The sequence below is a fragment of the Carcharodon carcharias genome (genome assembly GCF_017639515.1).
Source record: "Carcharodon carcharias isolate sCarCar2 chromosome 24 unlocalized genomic scaffold, sCarCar2.pri SUPER_24_unloc_1, whole genome shotgun sequence".
Classification (NCBI taxonomy): domain Eukaryota; kingdom Metazoa; phylum Chordata; class Chondrichthyes; order Lamniformes; family Lamnidae; genus Carcharodon; species Carcharodon carcharias.
This window is the reverse complement of record NW_024470584.1, coordinates 3,969,014-3,984,120: the sequence shown is the minus strand read 5'-3', so window position 1 is coordinate 3,984,120 and position 15,107 is coordinate 3,969,014. Positions and strand designations below refer to the sequence as shown.

Here is a 15,107-nt window from a genome sequence, read left to right as displayed (position 1 = left end):
GTAGGGGCTGGAAGAGATTACAGAGATAGGGAGGGTTGTATGGGCTGGAGGAGGTTACAGAGATAGGGAGGGTTGTATGGGCTGGAGGAGATTACAGAGATAGGGAGGGTTGTATGGGCTGGAGGAGGTTACAGAGATAGGGAGGGGTGTAGGGGCTGGAGGAGGTTACAGAGATAGGGAGGGTTGTATGGGCTGGAGGAGGTTACTGAGATAGGGAGGGTTGTAGGGGCTGGAGGAGGTTACAGAGATAGGGAGGGTTGTCGGGGCTGGAGGAGGTTACAGTGATGGGGACGAGGTCATAGTGGGGATTTGGACAGGAGATGAGTGACCTGTATAATAGGATCAGGAGCCAATGTCGATCAGGGAGCAGAGGGGGTGATGAGTGAATGGGACTCAGTGTGAGTTAGGGACACAGGGACAGCAGAGTTCTGGATGAGCTGGAGTTTATCGAAGGTGGAAGATGGGACACCAGCTGAGAAAGTGCTAGAATGTTTAATCCTGGCAGTAACAGTGACCGCGGGGTTGGAGTTTCAGCCGCTGAATCACCCCAGAACCTGGGGAAGCCCCTGTATTTGAATGAAAGGCCCAGGTGGGCACAGACCCCTCTTAAACCCCACGTCACTCAGAGCCGTGAAATTCAGTCTGTGAGGAGATCCCGGTGAGAATCCCTCCAGGAAATTCCGAGAGCTCTCATCCTGAACGTGGGACATTCCCACTCGGAATACTGGATCCCACTTCCTGCTCCAAATTCCTTTCATTCTCCATCTTGGCACTGGACAGACTGGCAGTGAACGCCCCCCTCGTTGGCTGCTGCTGGGATCTTGCTGTGCACGGTTGGGTGACCTGTGATTTTCCTGATGTAATGATGGTGGGTGGCTCTCTGGAAATAGCCCATGGGCGGCTGCGACTCTTTGAGGTTGTTCCCAAGGCTGTCGGAAAATTCTTCTCCTCTTCCTCATCGCCCACTCCCTCATCTCCCCGATTCCTCCTACTCCTCATCCATCCACCTCGGAGACAGGTCCCTGTGTCCCTCCTCCGGCAGCGCCTGAGTGACCTCCTCGCAACTCTGTGAAGGAGACAGGAGTCACAACGATTGGTATCAGGAGCTCCAGACCCTCCTTTCTGGGTGTGTGACGCTGAGGGAGTGTCCGGAGGGAGGGCGAGGGGAAAGTGAGGGGGGGGAGAGAGGAGGGAGGGGTGAGAGGAGGAGGGAGAGGAGGTGAGAGGGGAGGAAAGAGAGGGGAGGTGAGGAGAGGGATTAAGGGAATGAGTGAAAGGGAAATCGGAGAAGAGGGAACAGAGATAGGGGAGGGAAGGGGAGGGCAGAGGAGGGGAGAGTTGAGGGAAGGGAGAGCAGAGGTGAGGGTGAGGTGAGGGGAAGGAGATGGGAAGAAGGGAATGGGAGGAGGAGGAGGGAATGGGGAGAAGAGAGGGGAGTGAAGGAGATGAGAGGGGAGGAAGCGGGGAATACGGGAAGGGAAGGCGAGAGGGAGATGGAGACTGGAGGGTCGATGCAGGAGGGAACAGGACAGGAGGTGGGATGAGATGGGGAAGAGGAGGGGGTGTAAGAGGGAAGTGGGGAGGGGGAGGGTGATAAGTGAAGGAATCACCTACCTTCTCGAATTTGTCCTCGTGCTCTTTTGCCCCCCAAATCCGTGCCTGAGAGAAGAGAGAAGGAGGGACGTCAGTGACCCCAGTCCTGAGACAGTGATGGACCCCTGATCTCCATCTCTCTCTGTCACGTCTCCCCCTCTCTCTATCTCTGTCTCTCTGTCACGTCTCACACTCTCTCTATCTCTGTCTCTCTGTCACGTCTCACACTCTCTCTATTTCTGTCTCTCTGTCACGTCTCCCTCTCTCTCTATCTCTGTCTCTCTGTCACTTCTCCCTCTATCTCTGTCTCCCTGTCACGTCTCCATCTCTCTATCTCTGTCTCTCTGTCAAGTCTCCCACTCTCTCTATCTCTGTCTCTCTGTCACGTCTCACAATCTATCTCTCTCTCTGTCAAGTCTCACACTCTCTCTATCTCTGTCTCTCTGTCAGGTCTCCCTCTCTCTGTCTCTCTGTCACGTCTCCCTTTCTCTCTATCTCTGTCTCTGTCACGTCTCCCTCTCTCTGTATATCTGTCACATCTCCCTCTCTCTATCTCTGTCTCTCTGTCACGTCTCCCTCTCTCTGTATCTCTGTCACATCTCCCTCTATCTTTATCTCTCTCTCTCTGTCACTTCTCCCTCTATCTCTGTCTCCCTGTCACGTCTCCCTCTCTCTCTATCTCTGTCTCTCTGTCATGTCTCCCTCTCTCTGTATCTCTGTCTCACTGTGACGTCACCCTCTCTCTCTATCTCTGTCTCTCTGTCACGTCTCCCCCTCTCTCTATCTCTGTCTCTCTGACACGTCTCACACTCTCTCTGTCTCTCTGTCACGTCTCACTCTCTCTCTATCTCTGTCTCTCTGTCACGTCTCCCTCTCTCTGTATATCTGTCACACCTCCCTCTCTCCCTCTATCTCTGTCTCTCTGTCATGTCACCCTATCTCTCTATCTCTGTCTCTCTGTCACATCTCCCTTTCTCTCTCTATCTCTCTCTCTGTCATGTCTCCCTCTCTCTGTATATCTGTCACACCTCCCGCTCTCTCTCTATCTCTGTCTCTCTGTCACGTCTCACACTCTCTCTATCTCTGTCTCTCTGTTACGTCTCCCTCTCTCTCTATCTCTGTCTCTCTGTCACGTCTCCCCCTCTCTCTATCTCTGTCTCTCTGTCACGTCTCACACTCTCTCTATCTCTGTCTCTCTGTCACGTCTCCCTCTCTCTCTATCTCTGTCTCTCTGTCACGTCTCACACTCTATCTCTTTCTCTCTGTCACGTCTCCCTCTCTCCCTATCTCTGTCTCTGTGTCACGTCTCACACTCTCTCTATTTCTGTCTCTCTGTCACGTCTCCCTCTATCTCTGTCTCCCTGTCACGTCTCCATCTCTCTCTATCTCTGTCTCTCTGTCAAGTCTCCCACTCTCTCTATCTCTGTCTCTCTGTCATGTCTCCCTCTCTCTCACTCTCGCTGTCACGTCACCCTCTCTCTTTATCTCTGTCTCCCTGTCACGTCTCACTCTCTCTCAATGTCTGTGTCCCTGACACATCTCCGTCTCTATCTCTGTCTCTCTGTCACGTCTCTCCCTCTCTCTATCTCTGTCTCTCTGTCACGTCCCCCTCTCTCTATCTCTGTCTCTCTGTCACGTCTCCCTCTCGATCTTTCTCTGATACGTCTCCCTCCCTATCTATCTCTGTCCCTCTGTCATGTCTCCCTCTCTCTCTACCTCTGTCTCTCTGTCACGTCTCCCCCTCTCTCTATCTCTGTCTCTCTGTCACGTCTCACACTCTCTCTATCTCTGTCTCTCTGTCACGTCTCCCTCTCTCTCTATCTCTGTCTCTCTGTCACGTCTCACACTCTCTCTATCTCTTTCTCTCTGTCACGTCTCCCTCTCTCCCTATCTCTGTCTCTCTGTCACGTCTCACACTCTCTCTATTTCTGTCTCTCTGTCACGTCTCCCTCTCTCTCTATCTCTGTCTCTCTGTCACTTCTCCCTCTATCTCTGTCTCCCTGTCACGTCTCCATCTCTCTCTATCTCTGTCTCTCTGTCAAGTCTCCCACTCTCTCTATCTCTGTCTCTCTGTCATGTCTCCCTCTCTCTCACTCTCGCTGTCACGTCCCCCTCTCTCTTTATCTCTGTCTCCCTGTCACGTCTCACTCTCTCTCTATCTCTGTCTCTCTGTCACGTCTCACTCTCTCTCTATCTCTGTCTCTCTGTCACGTCTCCCTCTCTCTCTATCTCTGTCTCTCTGTCACGTCTCACTCTCTCTCTCTATCTCTGTCTCTCTGTCACGTCTCCCTCTCTCTCTATCTCTGTCTCTCTGTCACGTCTCCCCCTCTCTCTATCTCTGTCTCTCTGTCACGTCTCACACTCTCTCTATCTCTGTCTCTCTGTCACGTCTCCCTCTCTCTCTATCTCTGTCTCTCTGTCACGTCTCACACTCTCTCTATCTCTTTCTCTCTGTCACGTCTCCCTCTCTCCCTATCTCTGTCTCTGTGTCACGTCTCACACTTTCTCTATTTCTGTCTCTCTGTCACGTCTCCCTCTCTCTCTATCTCTGTCTCTCTGACACTTCTCCCTCTATCTCTGTCTCCCTGTCACGTCTCCATCTCTCTCTATCTCTGTCTCTCTGTCAAGTCTCCCACTCTCTCTATCTCTGTCTCTCTGTCATGTCTCCCTCTCTCTCACTCTCGCTGTCACGTCCCCCTCTCTCTTTATCTCTGTCTCCCTGTCACGTCTCACTCTCTCTCAATGTCTGTGTCCCTGACACATCTCCGTCTCTATCTCTGTCTCTCTGTCACGTCTCTCCCTCTCTCTATCTCTGTCTCTCTGTCACGTCCCCCTCTCTCTATCTCTGTCTCTCTGTCACGTCTCCCTCTCGATCTTTCTCTGATACGTCTCCCTCCCTATCTATCTCTGTCCCTCTGTCATGTCTCCCTCTCTCTCTACCTCTGTCTCTCTGTCACGTCTCCCCCTCTCTCTATCTCTGTCTCTCTGTCACGTCTCACACTCTCTCTATCTCTGTCTCTCTGTCACGTCACCCTCTCTCTCTATCTCTGTCTCTCTGTCACGTCTCACACTGTCTCTATCTCTTTCTCTCTGTCACGTCTCCCTCTCTCCCTATCTCTGTCTCTGTGTCACGTCTCCATCTCTCTCTATCTCTGTCTCTCTGTCAAGTCTCCCACTCTCTCTATCTCTGTCTCTCTGTCATGTCTCCCTCTCTCTCACTCTCGCTGTCACGTCCCCCTCTCTCTTTATCTCTGTCTCCCTGTCACGTCTCACTCTCTCTCAATGTCTGTGTCCCTGACACATCTCCGTCTCTATCTCTGTCTCTCTGTCACGTCTCTCCCTCTCTCTATCTCTGTCTCTCTGTCACGTCCCCCTCTTTCTATCTCTGTCTCTCTGTCACGTCTCCCTCTCGATCTTTCTCTGATACGTCTCCCTCCCTATCTATCTCTGTCCCTCTGTCATGTCTCCCTCTCTCTCTACCTCTGTCTCACTATCATGTCTCCCTCTCTCTCTATCTCTGTCTCTCTGTCATGTCTCCCTCTCTCTCTCTCTCTGTCACGTCTCCCTCTCTCTCTATCTCTGTCTCTCTGTCACGTCTCACACTCTCTCTATCTCTTTCTCTCTGTCACGTCTCCCTCTCTCCCTATCTCTGTCTCTCTGTCACGTCTCACACTCTCTCTATCTCTGTCTCTCTGTCACGTCTCCCTCTCTCTCTATCTCTGTCTCTCTGACACGTCTCACACTCTCTCTGTCTCTCTGTCACGTCTCACTCTCTCTCTATCTCTGTCTCTCTGTCACGTCTCACTCTCTATCTCTGTCTCTCTGTCACGTCTCACACTCTCTCTATCTCTGTCTCTCTGTCACATCTCCCTCTCTCTCTCTATCTCTCTCTCTGTCACGTCTCCCTCTCTCTGTATATCTGTCACACCTCCCTCTCTCCCTCTATCTCTGTCTCTCTGTCATGTCACCCTCTCTCTCTATCTCTGTCTCTCTGTCACATCTCCCTTTCTCTCTCTATCTCTCTCTCTGTCATGTCTCCCTCTCTCTGTATATCTGTCACACCTCCCGCTCTCTCTCTATCTCTGTCTCTCTGTCACGTCTCCCTCTCTCTGTATCTCTGTCACTTCTCCCTCTATCTCTATCTCTCTCTCTGTCACTTCTCCCTCTATCTCTGTCTCCCTGTCACGTCTCCCTCTCTCTCTATCTCTGTCTCTCTGTCATGTCTCCCTCTCTCTCTATCTCTGACCCTTTGTCCTGTCTCCCTCTCTCTCTCTCTCGCTGTCACGTCCCCCTCTCTCTCTATCTCTGTCTCCCTGTCACGTCTCCCTCTCTCTCAATGTCTGTGTCCCTGACATGTCTCCGTCTCTATCTCTGTCTCTCTGTCACGTCTCTCCCTCTCTCTATCTCTGTCTCTCTGTCACGTCTCTCCCTCTCTCTATCTCTGTCTCTCTGTCACGTCTCTCCCTCCCTCTATCTCTGTCTCTCTGTCACGTCTCCCTCTCTCTCTGTCTCTCTGTCACTTCTCCCTCTCTCTCTATCTCTCTCTCTCTGTCTCGTCCCCCTCTCTCTCTATCTCTGTCACCCTGTCATGTCTCCCTCTCTCTCTCTGTCTGTCTCTCTGTCACTTCTCCCTCTCTCTCTATCTCTCTCTCTCTGTCTCGTCCCCCTCTCTCTCTATCTCTGTCACGTCTCCCTCTCTCTCTGTCTCTCTGTCACTTCTCCCTCTCTCTCTATCTCTCTCTCTCTGTCTCATCCCCCTCTCTCTCTATCTCTGTCTCTCTGTCACCTCTCCCTCTCTCTCAATCTCTGTCTCTCTATCACGTCTCCCTCTCGATCTTTCTCTCTCACGTCTCCCTCCCTATCTATCTCTGTCTCTCTGTCATGTCTCCCTCTCTCTCTACCTCTGTCTCTCTATCACGTCTCCCTCTCTCTCTATCTCTGTCTCTCTATCATGTCTCCCTCTCTCTCTATCTCTGTCTCACTGTCACGTCTCCCTCTCTCTCAATGTCTGTCTCCCTGACACGTCTCCGTCTCTCTCTATCTCTGTCTCTCTGTCACGTCTCTCCCTCTCTCTATCTCTGTCTCTCTGTCACGTCACCCTCTCTCTATCTCTGTCTCTCTGTCACGTCCCCCTCTCTCTCTATCTATGTCTCTCTGTAACATCTCCCTCTCTCTCTATCTCTGTCTCTCTGTCACGTCTCCCTCTCTCTCTCTATCTCTCTCTCTGTCACGTCTCCCTCTCTCTCAATATCTGTCTCTCTGTAATGTCTCCCTCGCTCTCTATCTCTGTCTCCCTGTCATGTCTCCCTCTATCTTTATCTCTGTCTCTCTGTCACAACTCCCTCTCTCTCTATCCCTGTTTCCCTGTCACGTCTCCCTCTCTCTCTATCCCTGTTTCCCTGTCACGTCTCCCTCTCTCTCTATCTCTGTCTCATTGTCACATCTCCCTCTCTCTCTCTCTGTCTCTCTGACACGATCCCCTCTCTCTCTATCTCTGTCTCATTGTCACGTCTCCCTCTCTCTCTATCGCTGTCTCATTGTCACGTCTCCCTCTCTCTCTCTCTGTCTCTCTGACACGATCCCCTCTCTCTCTATCTCTGTCTGTCTGTCACGTCTCCCTCTCTCTCTATCGTTGTCTCTCTGTCACTTCTCCTTCTCTATCTCTGTCTCTCTGTCACGTCTCCCTCTCTCTCTATCTCTGTCTCTCTGTCATGTCTCCCTCTCTCTCTCTATCTCTCTCTGTCACCTCTCTCTCTCTCTCTATCTCTGTCTCTCTGTCATGTCTCCATCTCTCTCTATCTCTGTCTCTCTCTCTCTAAATCTATCTCTCTGTCATGCCTCACTCTCTCTCTATCTCTCTCTCTCTGTCACGTCTCCCTCTCTCTCCATCTCTGTCTCTCTATAACGTCTCCCTCTCTCTGAATATCTGTCTCTCTGTAATGTCTCCCTCTCTCTCTATCTCTGTCTCCCTGTCATGTCTCCCTCTCTCTCTATCTCTGTCTCTCTGACACGTCTCCCTCTATCTCTATCTCTGTCTCTCTGTCACGTCTTCCTCTCTCTCTATCCCTGTTTCCCTGTCCCCTCTCCCTCTCTCTCTATCTCTGTCTCATTGTCACGTCTCCCTCTCTCCCTCTCACTGTCTCTCTGTCACGTCTCACACTCTCTCTATCTCTGTCTCTCTGTCACGTCTCCCTCTCTCTCTCTATCTCTCTCTGTCACGTCTCTCTCTCTATCTCTGTCTCTCTGTCACGTCTCCCTCTCTCTCTATCTCTGTCTCTCTGTAATGTCTCCCTCTCTATCTCGGTCTCCCTGTCATGTCTCCCTCTCTCTCTATCTCTGTCTCTCTGACACGTCTCCCTCTCTCTCAATCTCTGTCTCTCTGACACGTCTCCCTCTATCTCTATCTCTGTCTCTCTGTCACGTCTCCCTCTCTCTCTATCCCTGTTTCCCTGTCCCCTCTCCCTCTCTCTCTATCTCTGTCTCATTGTCACGTCTCCCTCTCTCTCTCTCACTGTCTCTCTGACACGATCCCCTCTCTCTCTATCTCTGTCTCTCTGTCACGTCTCCCTCTCTCTCTATCTCTGTCTCTCTGTCACGTCTCCCTCTCTCTCTCTATCTCTCTCTGTCATGTCTCCCTCTCTCTCTATCTCTGTCCCTATGTCACGTCTCCCCCTCTCTCTATCTCTGTCCCTATGTCACGTCTCCCCCTCTCTCTATCTCTGTCTCTCTATAACGTCTCCCTCTCTCTCAATGTCTGTCTCTCTGTAATGTCTCCCTCTGTCTCTATCTCTGTCTCCCTGTCATTACTCCCTCTCTCTCTATCTCTGTCTCTCTGTAATGTCTCCCTCTCTCTCTATCTCCGTCTCTCTGTCAAATCTCCCTCTCTCTCTATCTCTCTCTCTCTGTCACATCCCCCTCTCTATCTATATCTGTCTCCCTGTCATGTCTCCCTCTCTCTCTCTCTGTCTCTCTGTCACGTCTCCCTCTATCTTTATCTCTGTCTCTGTCACAACTCCCTCTCTCTCTATCCCTGTTTCCCTGTCACGTCTCCCTCTCTCTCTATCCCTGTTTCCCTGTCACTTCTCCCTCTCTCTCTATCTCTGTCTCATTGTCACGTCTCCCTCTCTCTCTCTCTGTCTCTCTGACACGATCCCCTCTCTCTCTATCCTTGTCTTTCTGTCACGTCTCCCTCTCTCTCTATCTCTGTCTCTCTGTCACGTCTCCCTCTCTATCTCTGTCTCTCTGTCACGTCTCCCTCTCTCTCTATCTCTGTCTCTCTGTCACGTCTCCCTCTCTCACTCTATTTCTCTCTGTCACGTCTCTCTCTCTCTATATCTCTGTCTCTCTGTCACGTCTCCCTCTCTCTCTCTCTCTCTCTCTCTGTCATGTCTCCATCTCTCTCTATCTCTGTCTCTCTCTCTCTATCTCTGTCTCTCTCTGTCACGTCTCCCTCTATCTCTATCTCTGTCTCTCTGTCATGTCTCCCTCTCTCTCTATCTCTCTCTCTCTGTCACGTCTCCCTCTCTCCCTATCTCTGTCTCTCTGTCACGTCTCCCTCTCTCTCTCGCTGTCTCTCTGTCACGTCTCAATCTCTCTCTATCTCTGTCATTCTGTCATGTCTCCCTCTCTCTCTTTCTATGTCTCTCTCTGTCACGCCTCCCTCCCTATCTATCTCTGTCTCTCAGTCATGTCTCCCTCTCTCTCCCTCTGTCTCTCTATCACGTCTCCCTCTCTCTCTATCTCTGTCCCTATGTCACGTCTCCCCCTCTTTCTATATCTGTCTCTCTGTCACGTCCCCCTCTCTCTCAATCTCTGTCTCTCTATAACGTCTCCCTCTCTCTCAATATCTGTCTCTCTGTAATGTCTCCCTCTCTCTCTATCTCTGTCTCCCTGTCATGTCTCCATCTCTCTCTATCTCAGTCTCTCTGTCACGTCTCCCTCTCTCTCTCTCTCTCTCTGTCACGTCTCCATCTCGATCTCTCTCTCTCTGTCACGTCTCCCTCCCTATCTATCTCTGTCTCTCTGTCATGTCTCCCTCTCTCTCTACCTCTGTCTCTCTGTCACGTCTCCCTCTCTCTCTATCTCTGTCTCTCTGTCCTGTCTCCCTCTCTCTCCACCTCTGTCTCTCTATCACGTCTCCATCTCTCTCTATCTCTGTCCCTATGTCACGTCTCCCCCTCTCTCTATCTCTGTCTCCCTGTCATGTCTCCCTCTCTCTCTATCTCTGTCTCTGTCAAATCTCCCTCTCTCTTTATCTCTGTCTTTCTGTCACGTCTCCCTCTCTCTCTATATGTCTCTGTGTCATGTCTCCCTCTCTCTCTATCTCTGTCTCTTTCACAACTCCCTCTCTCTCCATCCCTGTTTCCCTGTCACCTCTCCGTCTCTCTCTATCCCTGTTTCCCTGTCACGTCTCCCTCTCTCTCTATCTCCGTCTCATTGTCACGTCTCCCTCTCTCTCTCTCTGTCTCTCTGACACGATCCCCTCTCTCTCTATCTCTGTCTGTCTGTCACGTCTCCCTCTCTCTCTATCTCTGTCTCTCTGTCACGTCTCCCTCTCTCTCTATCTCTGTCTCTCTGTCTCGTCTCCCTCTCTCTCTATCTCTGTCTCTCTTTCACGTCTCCCTCTCTCTCTATCTCTGTCTCTCTGTCTCGTCTCCCTCTCTCTCTATCTCTGTCTCTCTTTCACGTCTCCCTCTCTCTCTATCTCTGTCTCTCTGTCATTCTCCATCTCTCTCTATCTCTGTCTCTCTCTCTATCTCTGTCTCTCTGTCACGTCTCCCTCTCTCTTTATCTCTGTCTCTCTGTCATGTCTCCCTCTCTCTCTATCTCTCTCTCTGTCACGTCTCCCTCTCTCTCTATCTCTGCACCTCTGTCACGTCTCTCTCTCTCTCTATCTCTGCCTCTCTGTCACGCCGTCCTCTCTCTCTATCTCTGGCTCTCTGTCACGTTTCCCTCTCTCTCTATCTCTGTCTCTCTGTCACGTCTCCCTCTCTCTCTCTATCTCTCTCTGTCACATCTCTCTCTCTCTCTATCTCTGTCTCTCTGTCACGTCTCCCTCTCTCTCTATCTCTCTCTCTTTCTCTGTCCCTCTGTCACGTCTCCCTCTGTCTCTATCTCTGTCTCTCTGTCACGTCTCCCTCTCTCTCTTTCTCTGTCCCTCTGTCACGTCTCCCTCTGTCTCTATCTTTGTCTCTCTGTCACGTCTCCCTCTCTCTCTATCTGTGTCTCTCTGTTAAGTCTCCCTCTCTCCCTCTCTCAGTCTCTCTCTCGCTCTGTCTGTCTCTAACTTGAACTAACTGGAACCTCCCTCTCACACACCATCTCTCAATCATTATCTCCCCCCTCCTCCTCCCCCCTTCACACGTTCATTACCTCAATATCTCTTTCTGTTCGCACTCTCTCCCTTTCTGCTATCTATCTCTCACGTCAGTCTCTCAACCGTTATCTCTCTCACTCTTTCTTCATCTCACTATGTCTCACTGTGTCTCTGTTTCTGTCTTGTGCTTTCTATCTGTCTCTATTTTTTTCTCTCGCTTATTCATTCTCTCTGTCCATCTCTTTCTCTCTCAAGCCCTCTCTCTCTAACTGTTTATCTCTCTCTCTCCCTGTCAATATTTCTTGCTCTCTGCCTCTGTTAATCTGTAATTGTCTGTCTCAATCTCTTTTTCTATTTCTAATCAGCCTATTGCTGCTATCTCTGTCTCCCTCCTCTTCTCTCTCACCCTCTCCCTTCATCTCCCTCCCTCTCCCTCTCTCTCTCCCAGTCTCTGTCTCTCTCCCAGTCTCCCTCTCTCCCAGTCTCCCTCTGTCCCCCAGTCTCCCTCTCTCCCCCAGTCTCTGTCTCTCTCTCTCCCCCAGTCTCTGTCTCTCTCTCTCTTTCACTTTGTCCATGAATATTGATCAGTGACACTCAGTAAAATTCAGGAATGAGCTGCTGATTCTCAACCTTTGCTGCTCCGACTGATGACATGGACGATGACAATGACGAAGAGGAGACTGGTCAGAATGATAACAGAGATGGTCAGCTTCATGGGACAGGGAGAGCTGTAGGATGGTGAAGCTGGGGGAGAGGGAAATGATAGGGATTAAATAGAGGCAATTCAGAGATCAGTCAAACTTCCTGGTTCATCGATTCGTGGCCTATCACCTCATTCTCACTGTCTCAGCAGCAATAGCAGCAAAGAAAGGGACATCACAGGGTTAGATATACAGTAACGCTCCCTCTACACTGTCCCCATCAAACACTCCCAGGACAGGTACAGCATGGGGTTAGATAGAGAGTAAAGCTCCCTCTACACTGTCCCCATCAAACACTCCCAGGACAGGTACAGCACGGGGTTAGATACAGAGTAAATCTCCCTCTACACTGTCCCCATCAAACACTCCCAGGACAGGTACAGCACGGGGTTAGATACAGAGTAAAGCTCCCTCTACACTGTCCCCATCAATCTCGCGCAGGACAGGTACAGCACGGGGTTAGATACAGAGTAAATCTCCCTCTACACTGTCCCCATCAAACACTCCCAGGACAGGTACAGCACGGGGTTAGATACAGAGTAAATCACCCTCTACACTGTCCCCATCAAACACTCCCAGGACAGGTACAGCACGGGGTTAGATACAGAGTAAAGCTCCCTCTACACTGTCCCCATCAAACACTCCCAGGGCAGGTACAGCACGGGGTTAGATACAGAGTAAAGCACCTTCTACACTGTCCCCATCAAACACTCCCAGGACAGGTACAGCACGGGGTTAGATACAGAGTAAAGCTCCCTCTACACTGTCCCCATCAAACACTCCCAGGACAGGTACAGCACGGGGTTAGATAAAGAGTAAAGCTCCCTCTACACTGTCCCCATCAAACACTCCCAGGGCAGGTACAGCACGGGGTTAGATACAGAGTAAATCTCCCTCTACACTGTCCCCATAAAACACTCCCAGGACAGGTACAGCACAGGGTTAGATACAGAGTAAATGTCCCACTACACTGTCCCCATCAAACACTCCCAGGACAGGTCCAGCATGGGGTTAGATCCAAAGTAAATCTCCCTCTACACTGTCCCCATCAAACACTCCCAGGACAGGTCCAGCACGGGGTTAGATACAGAGTAAATCTCCCTCTACACTGTCCCCATCAAACACTCCCAGGACAGGTACAGCATGGGGTTAGATACAGAGTAAAGCTCACTCTACACTGACCCCATCAAATACTCCCAGGACAGGTACAGCACAGGGTTAGATACAGAGTAAATGTCCCACTACACTGTCCCCATCAAACACTCCCAGGACAGGTCCAGCATGGGGTTAGATCCAAAGTAAATCTCCCTCTACACTGTCCCCAACAAACATTCCCAGGACAGATACAGCACAGGGTTAGATACAGAGTAAATCTCCCTCCACACTGTCCCCATCAAACACTCCCAGGACAGATACAGCACAGGGTTAGATACAGTGTAAATCGCCCTCTACACTGTCCCCATCAAACACTCCCAGTACAGGTACAGCACAGGGTTAGATACAGAGTAAAGCTCCCTCTACATTGTCCCCATCAAACACTCCCAGGACAGGTACAGCACGGGGTTAGATACAGAGTAAAGCTCCCTCTACATTGTCCCCATCAAACACTCCCAGGACAGGTACAGCACGGGGTTAGATATAGAGTAAATCTCTCTCTACACTGTCCCCATCAAACACTCCCAGGACAGGTACAACATTGGACTGTGTAATACCTGAATGCAGTTGTTTATTTCTCTCTCTGTGACACTCACCGTTTACAGTTATGTTACAGACGTCTCTCAGTGTGATCTGTGCAGTGTCCTCACTGACTGGGTTCCTGGCCTCACACCTGTACACACTGTCCTTGGGCTCCCCAGTGAAATAAAGCTGTAACTCCTCTCCGGTTTTGGAAAGATGATGGGTGCTGTCGTTTCTCAATGCTTCACCTCCCCTCCACCATCTGAAGCTGATGTGATCGCCTGTGTTCACTGAGCAGGTCAGGGTCATGTTGCAGTTCCTCCTGTTCTGATCAATCGTGATGTTTGTTCCTGTCACAGACTCTGATATTCAGATGGAAAGACAAAAGACACATGAGGAAGGAATGTCGGCCCTTGTGTGACCCCTCAATATCCGAACCCTCACGCCGCTTCAGACCCTCACTAACCAACTGTGATCCCGGCTCATTCCTCCATCCCCCATTTTAACAGCTCCCTCAGCCACTGAGTTCAAACAGGTCCCATGTGTGGATATAACGGGTGGATGTACATCACACAGAGTGTGACACACACTTTCACTCCAATCACAGACACTCAGTCACTCCCTGTTGTGGGAGGATACAGCAAGTCTGGGGGGAGGTGGTAACACAGTGGTCTTTGGGTCAATAGACAAACCCCAAAGAATCCCATTGAAACAACAGAACTTCTCTCAGGGAATGTCCCTGTTTTGGGATTGTATCCTGGGAATTTTCTCTGGTTCACTGTCCTCGATGACTCTGGTCAGTGGTCCCTGTGTCCCTTATGGTCTGGAGTGTACTCGCTCTATCAGTTCTGTGTTCAGTTCAACTGTGTGGAGAGCCCAGGGTTATGATGAGAAATAGGTTTAAACTGGGACCTTTTGCACTGCTTCAGAATAAGAGTCTGATTGTGGGAAACGTGTATCAATTCCCCATCATTCAGAGAAATGAAATCGACTGGAAGAATGGACACCTCATTAAGAAATTAATTTCAATAACAATAATTGAGGTGGGATAGACTAGCAAAGGGATCTTTCCATACGGACAGAGACATCTCTAAATGTACCTCTGCAGGTCAGTAAGACCATGAGCACCTCAAACTCAGCAGCAGAGTGTATTTGTGGAGGGGTCAGAATTGAAAATCAGAGAAATTAGGATGAACCTTTATCAGATTTTAGTTAGACCACACTTGGAATACTGTGCACAGTTCTGGTCTCCATATCCCTCAGTTAGACCACACTTGGAGCACTGTGCACAGTTCTGGTCTCCGTATCCCTCGGTTAGACCACACTTGGAGCACTGTGCACAGTTCTGGTCTCCATATCCCTCAGTTAGACCACACTTGGAGCACTGTGCACAGTTCCGGTCTCCGTATCCCTCGGTTAGACCACACTTGGAGCACTGTGCACAGTTCCGGTCTCCGTATCCCTAGGTTAGACCATACTTGGAGCACTGTGCACAGTTCCGGTCTCCGTATCCCTCGGTTAGACCACACTTGGAGCACCGTGCACAGTTCCGGTCTCCGTATCCCTAGGTTAGACCATACTTGGAGCACTGTGCACAGTTCCGGTCTCCGTATCCCTCGGTTAGACCACACTTGGAGCACTGTGCACAGTTCTGGTCTCCGTATCCCTCAGTTAGACCACACTTGGAGCACTGTGCACTTTTCTGGTCTCCATATCTCTCGGTTAGACCACACTTGGAGCACCGTGCACAGTTCCGGTCTCCGTATCCCTCGGTTAGACCACACTTGGAGCACCGTGCACAGTTCTGGTCTCCATATCCC

General features: G+C 50.6%; 1 protein-coding gene across 1 annotated transcript in view; it reads right to left on the bottom strand.

Annotated features, from left to right (window-relative positions):
• Positions 1-277: 277 nt before the first annotated feature.
• Positions 278-15,107, bottom strand: part of LOC121273489 (signaling lymphocytic activation molecule-like) — a 29,119-nt gene continuing 14,289 nt past the window's right edge. The window contains exons 3-6 of the mRNA XM_041180661.1: positions 13,362-13,649; positions 11,540-11,653; positions 1,615-1,659; positions 278-1,066 (exon numbers count right to left, since the gene is read on the bottom strand). Of these exons, the coding sequence (XP_041036595.1) occupies positions 996-1,066; positions 1,615-1,659; positions 11,540-11,653; positions 13,362-13,649 (518 nt within the window). The 3' untranslated portion in view covers positions 278-995. The remainder of the gene's footprint in view (positions 1,067-1,614; positions 1,660-11,539; positions 11,654-13,361; positions 13,650-15,107) is intronic.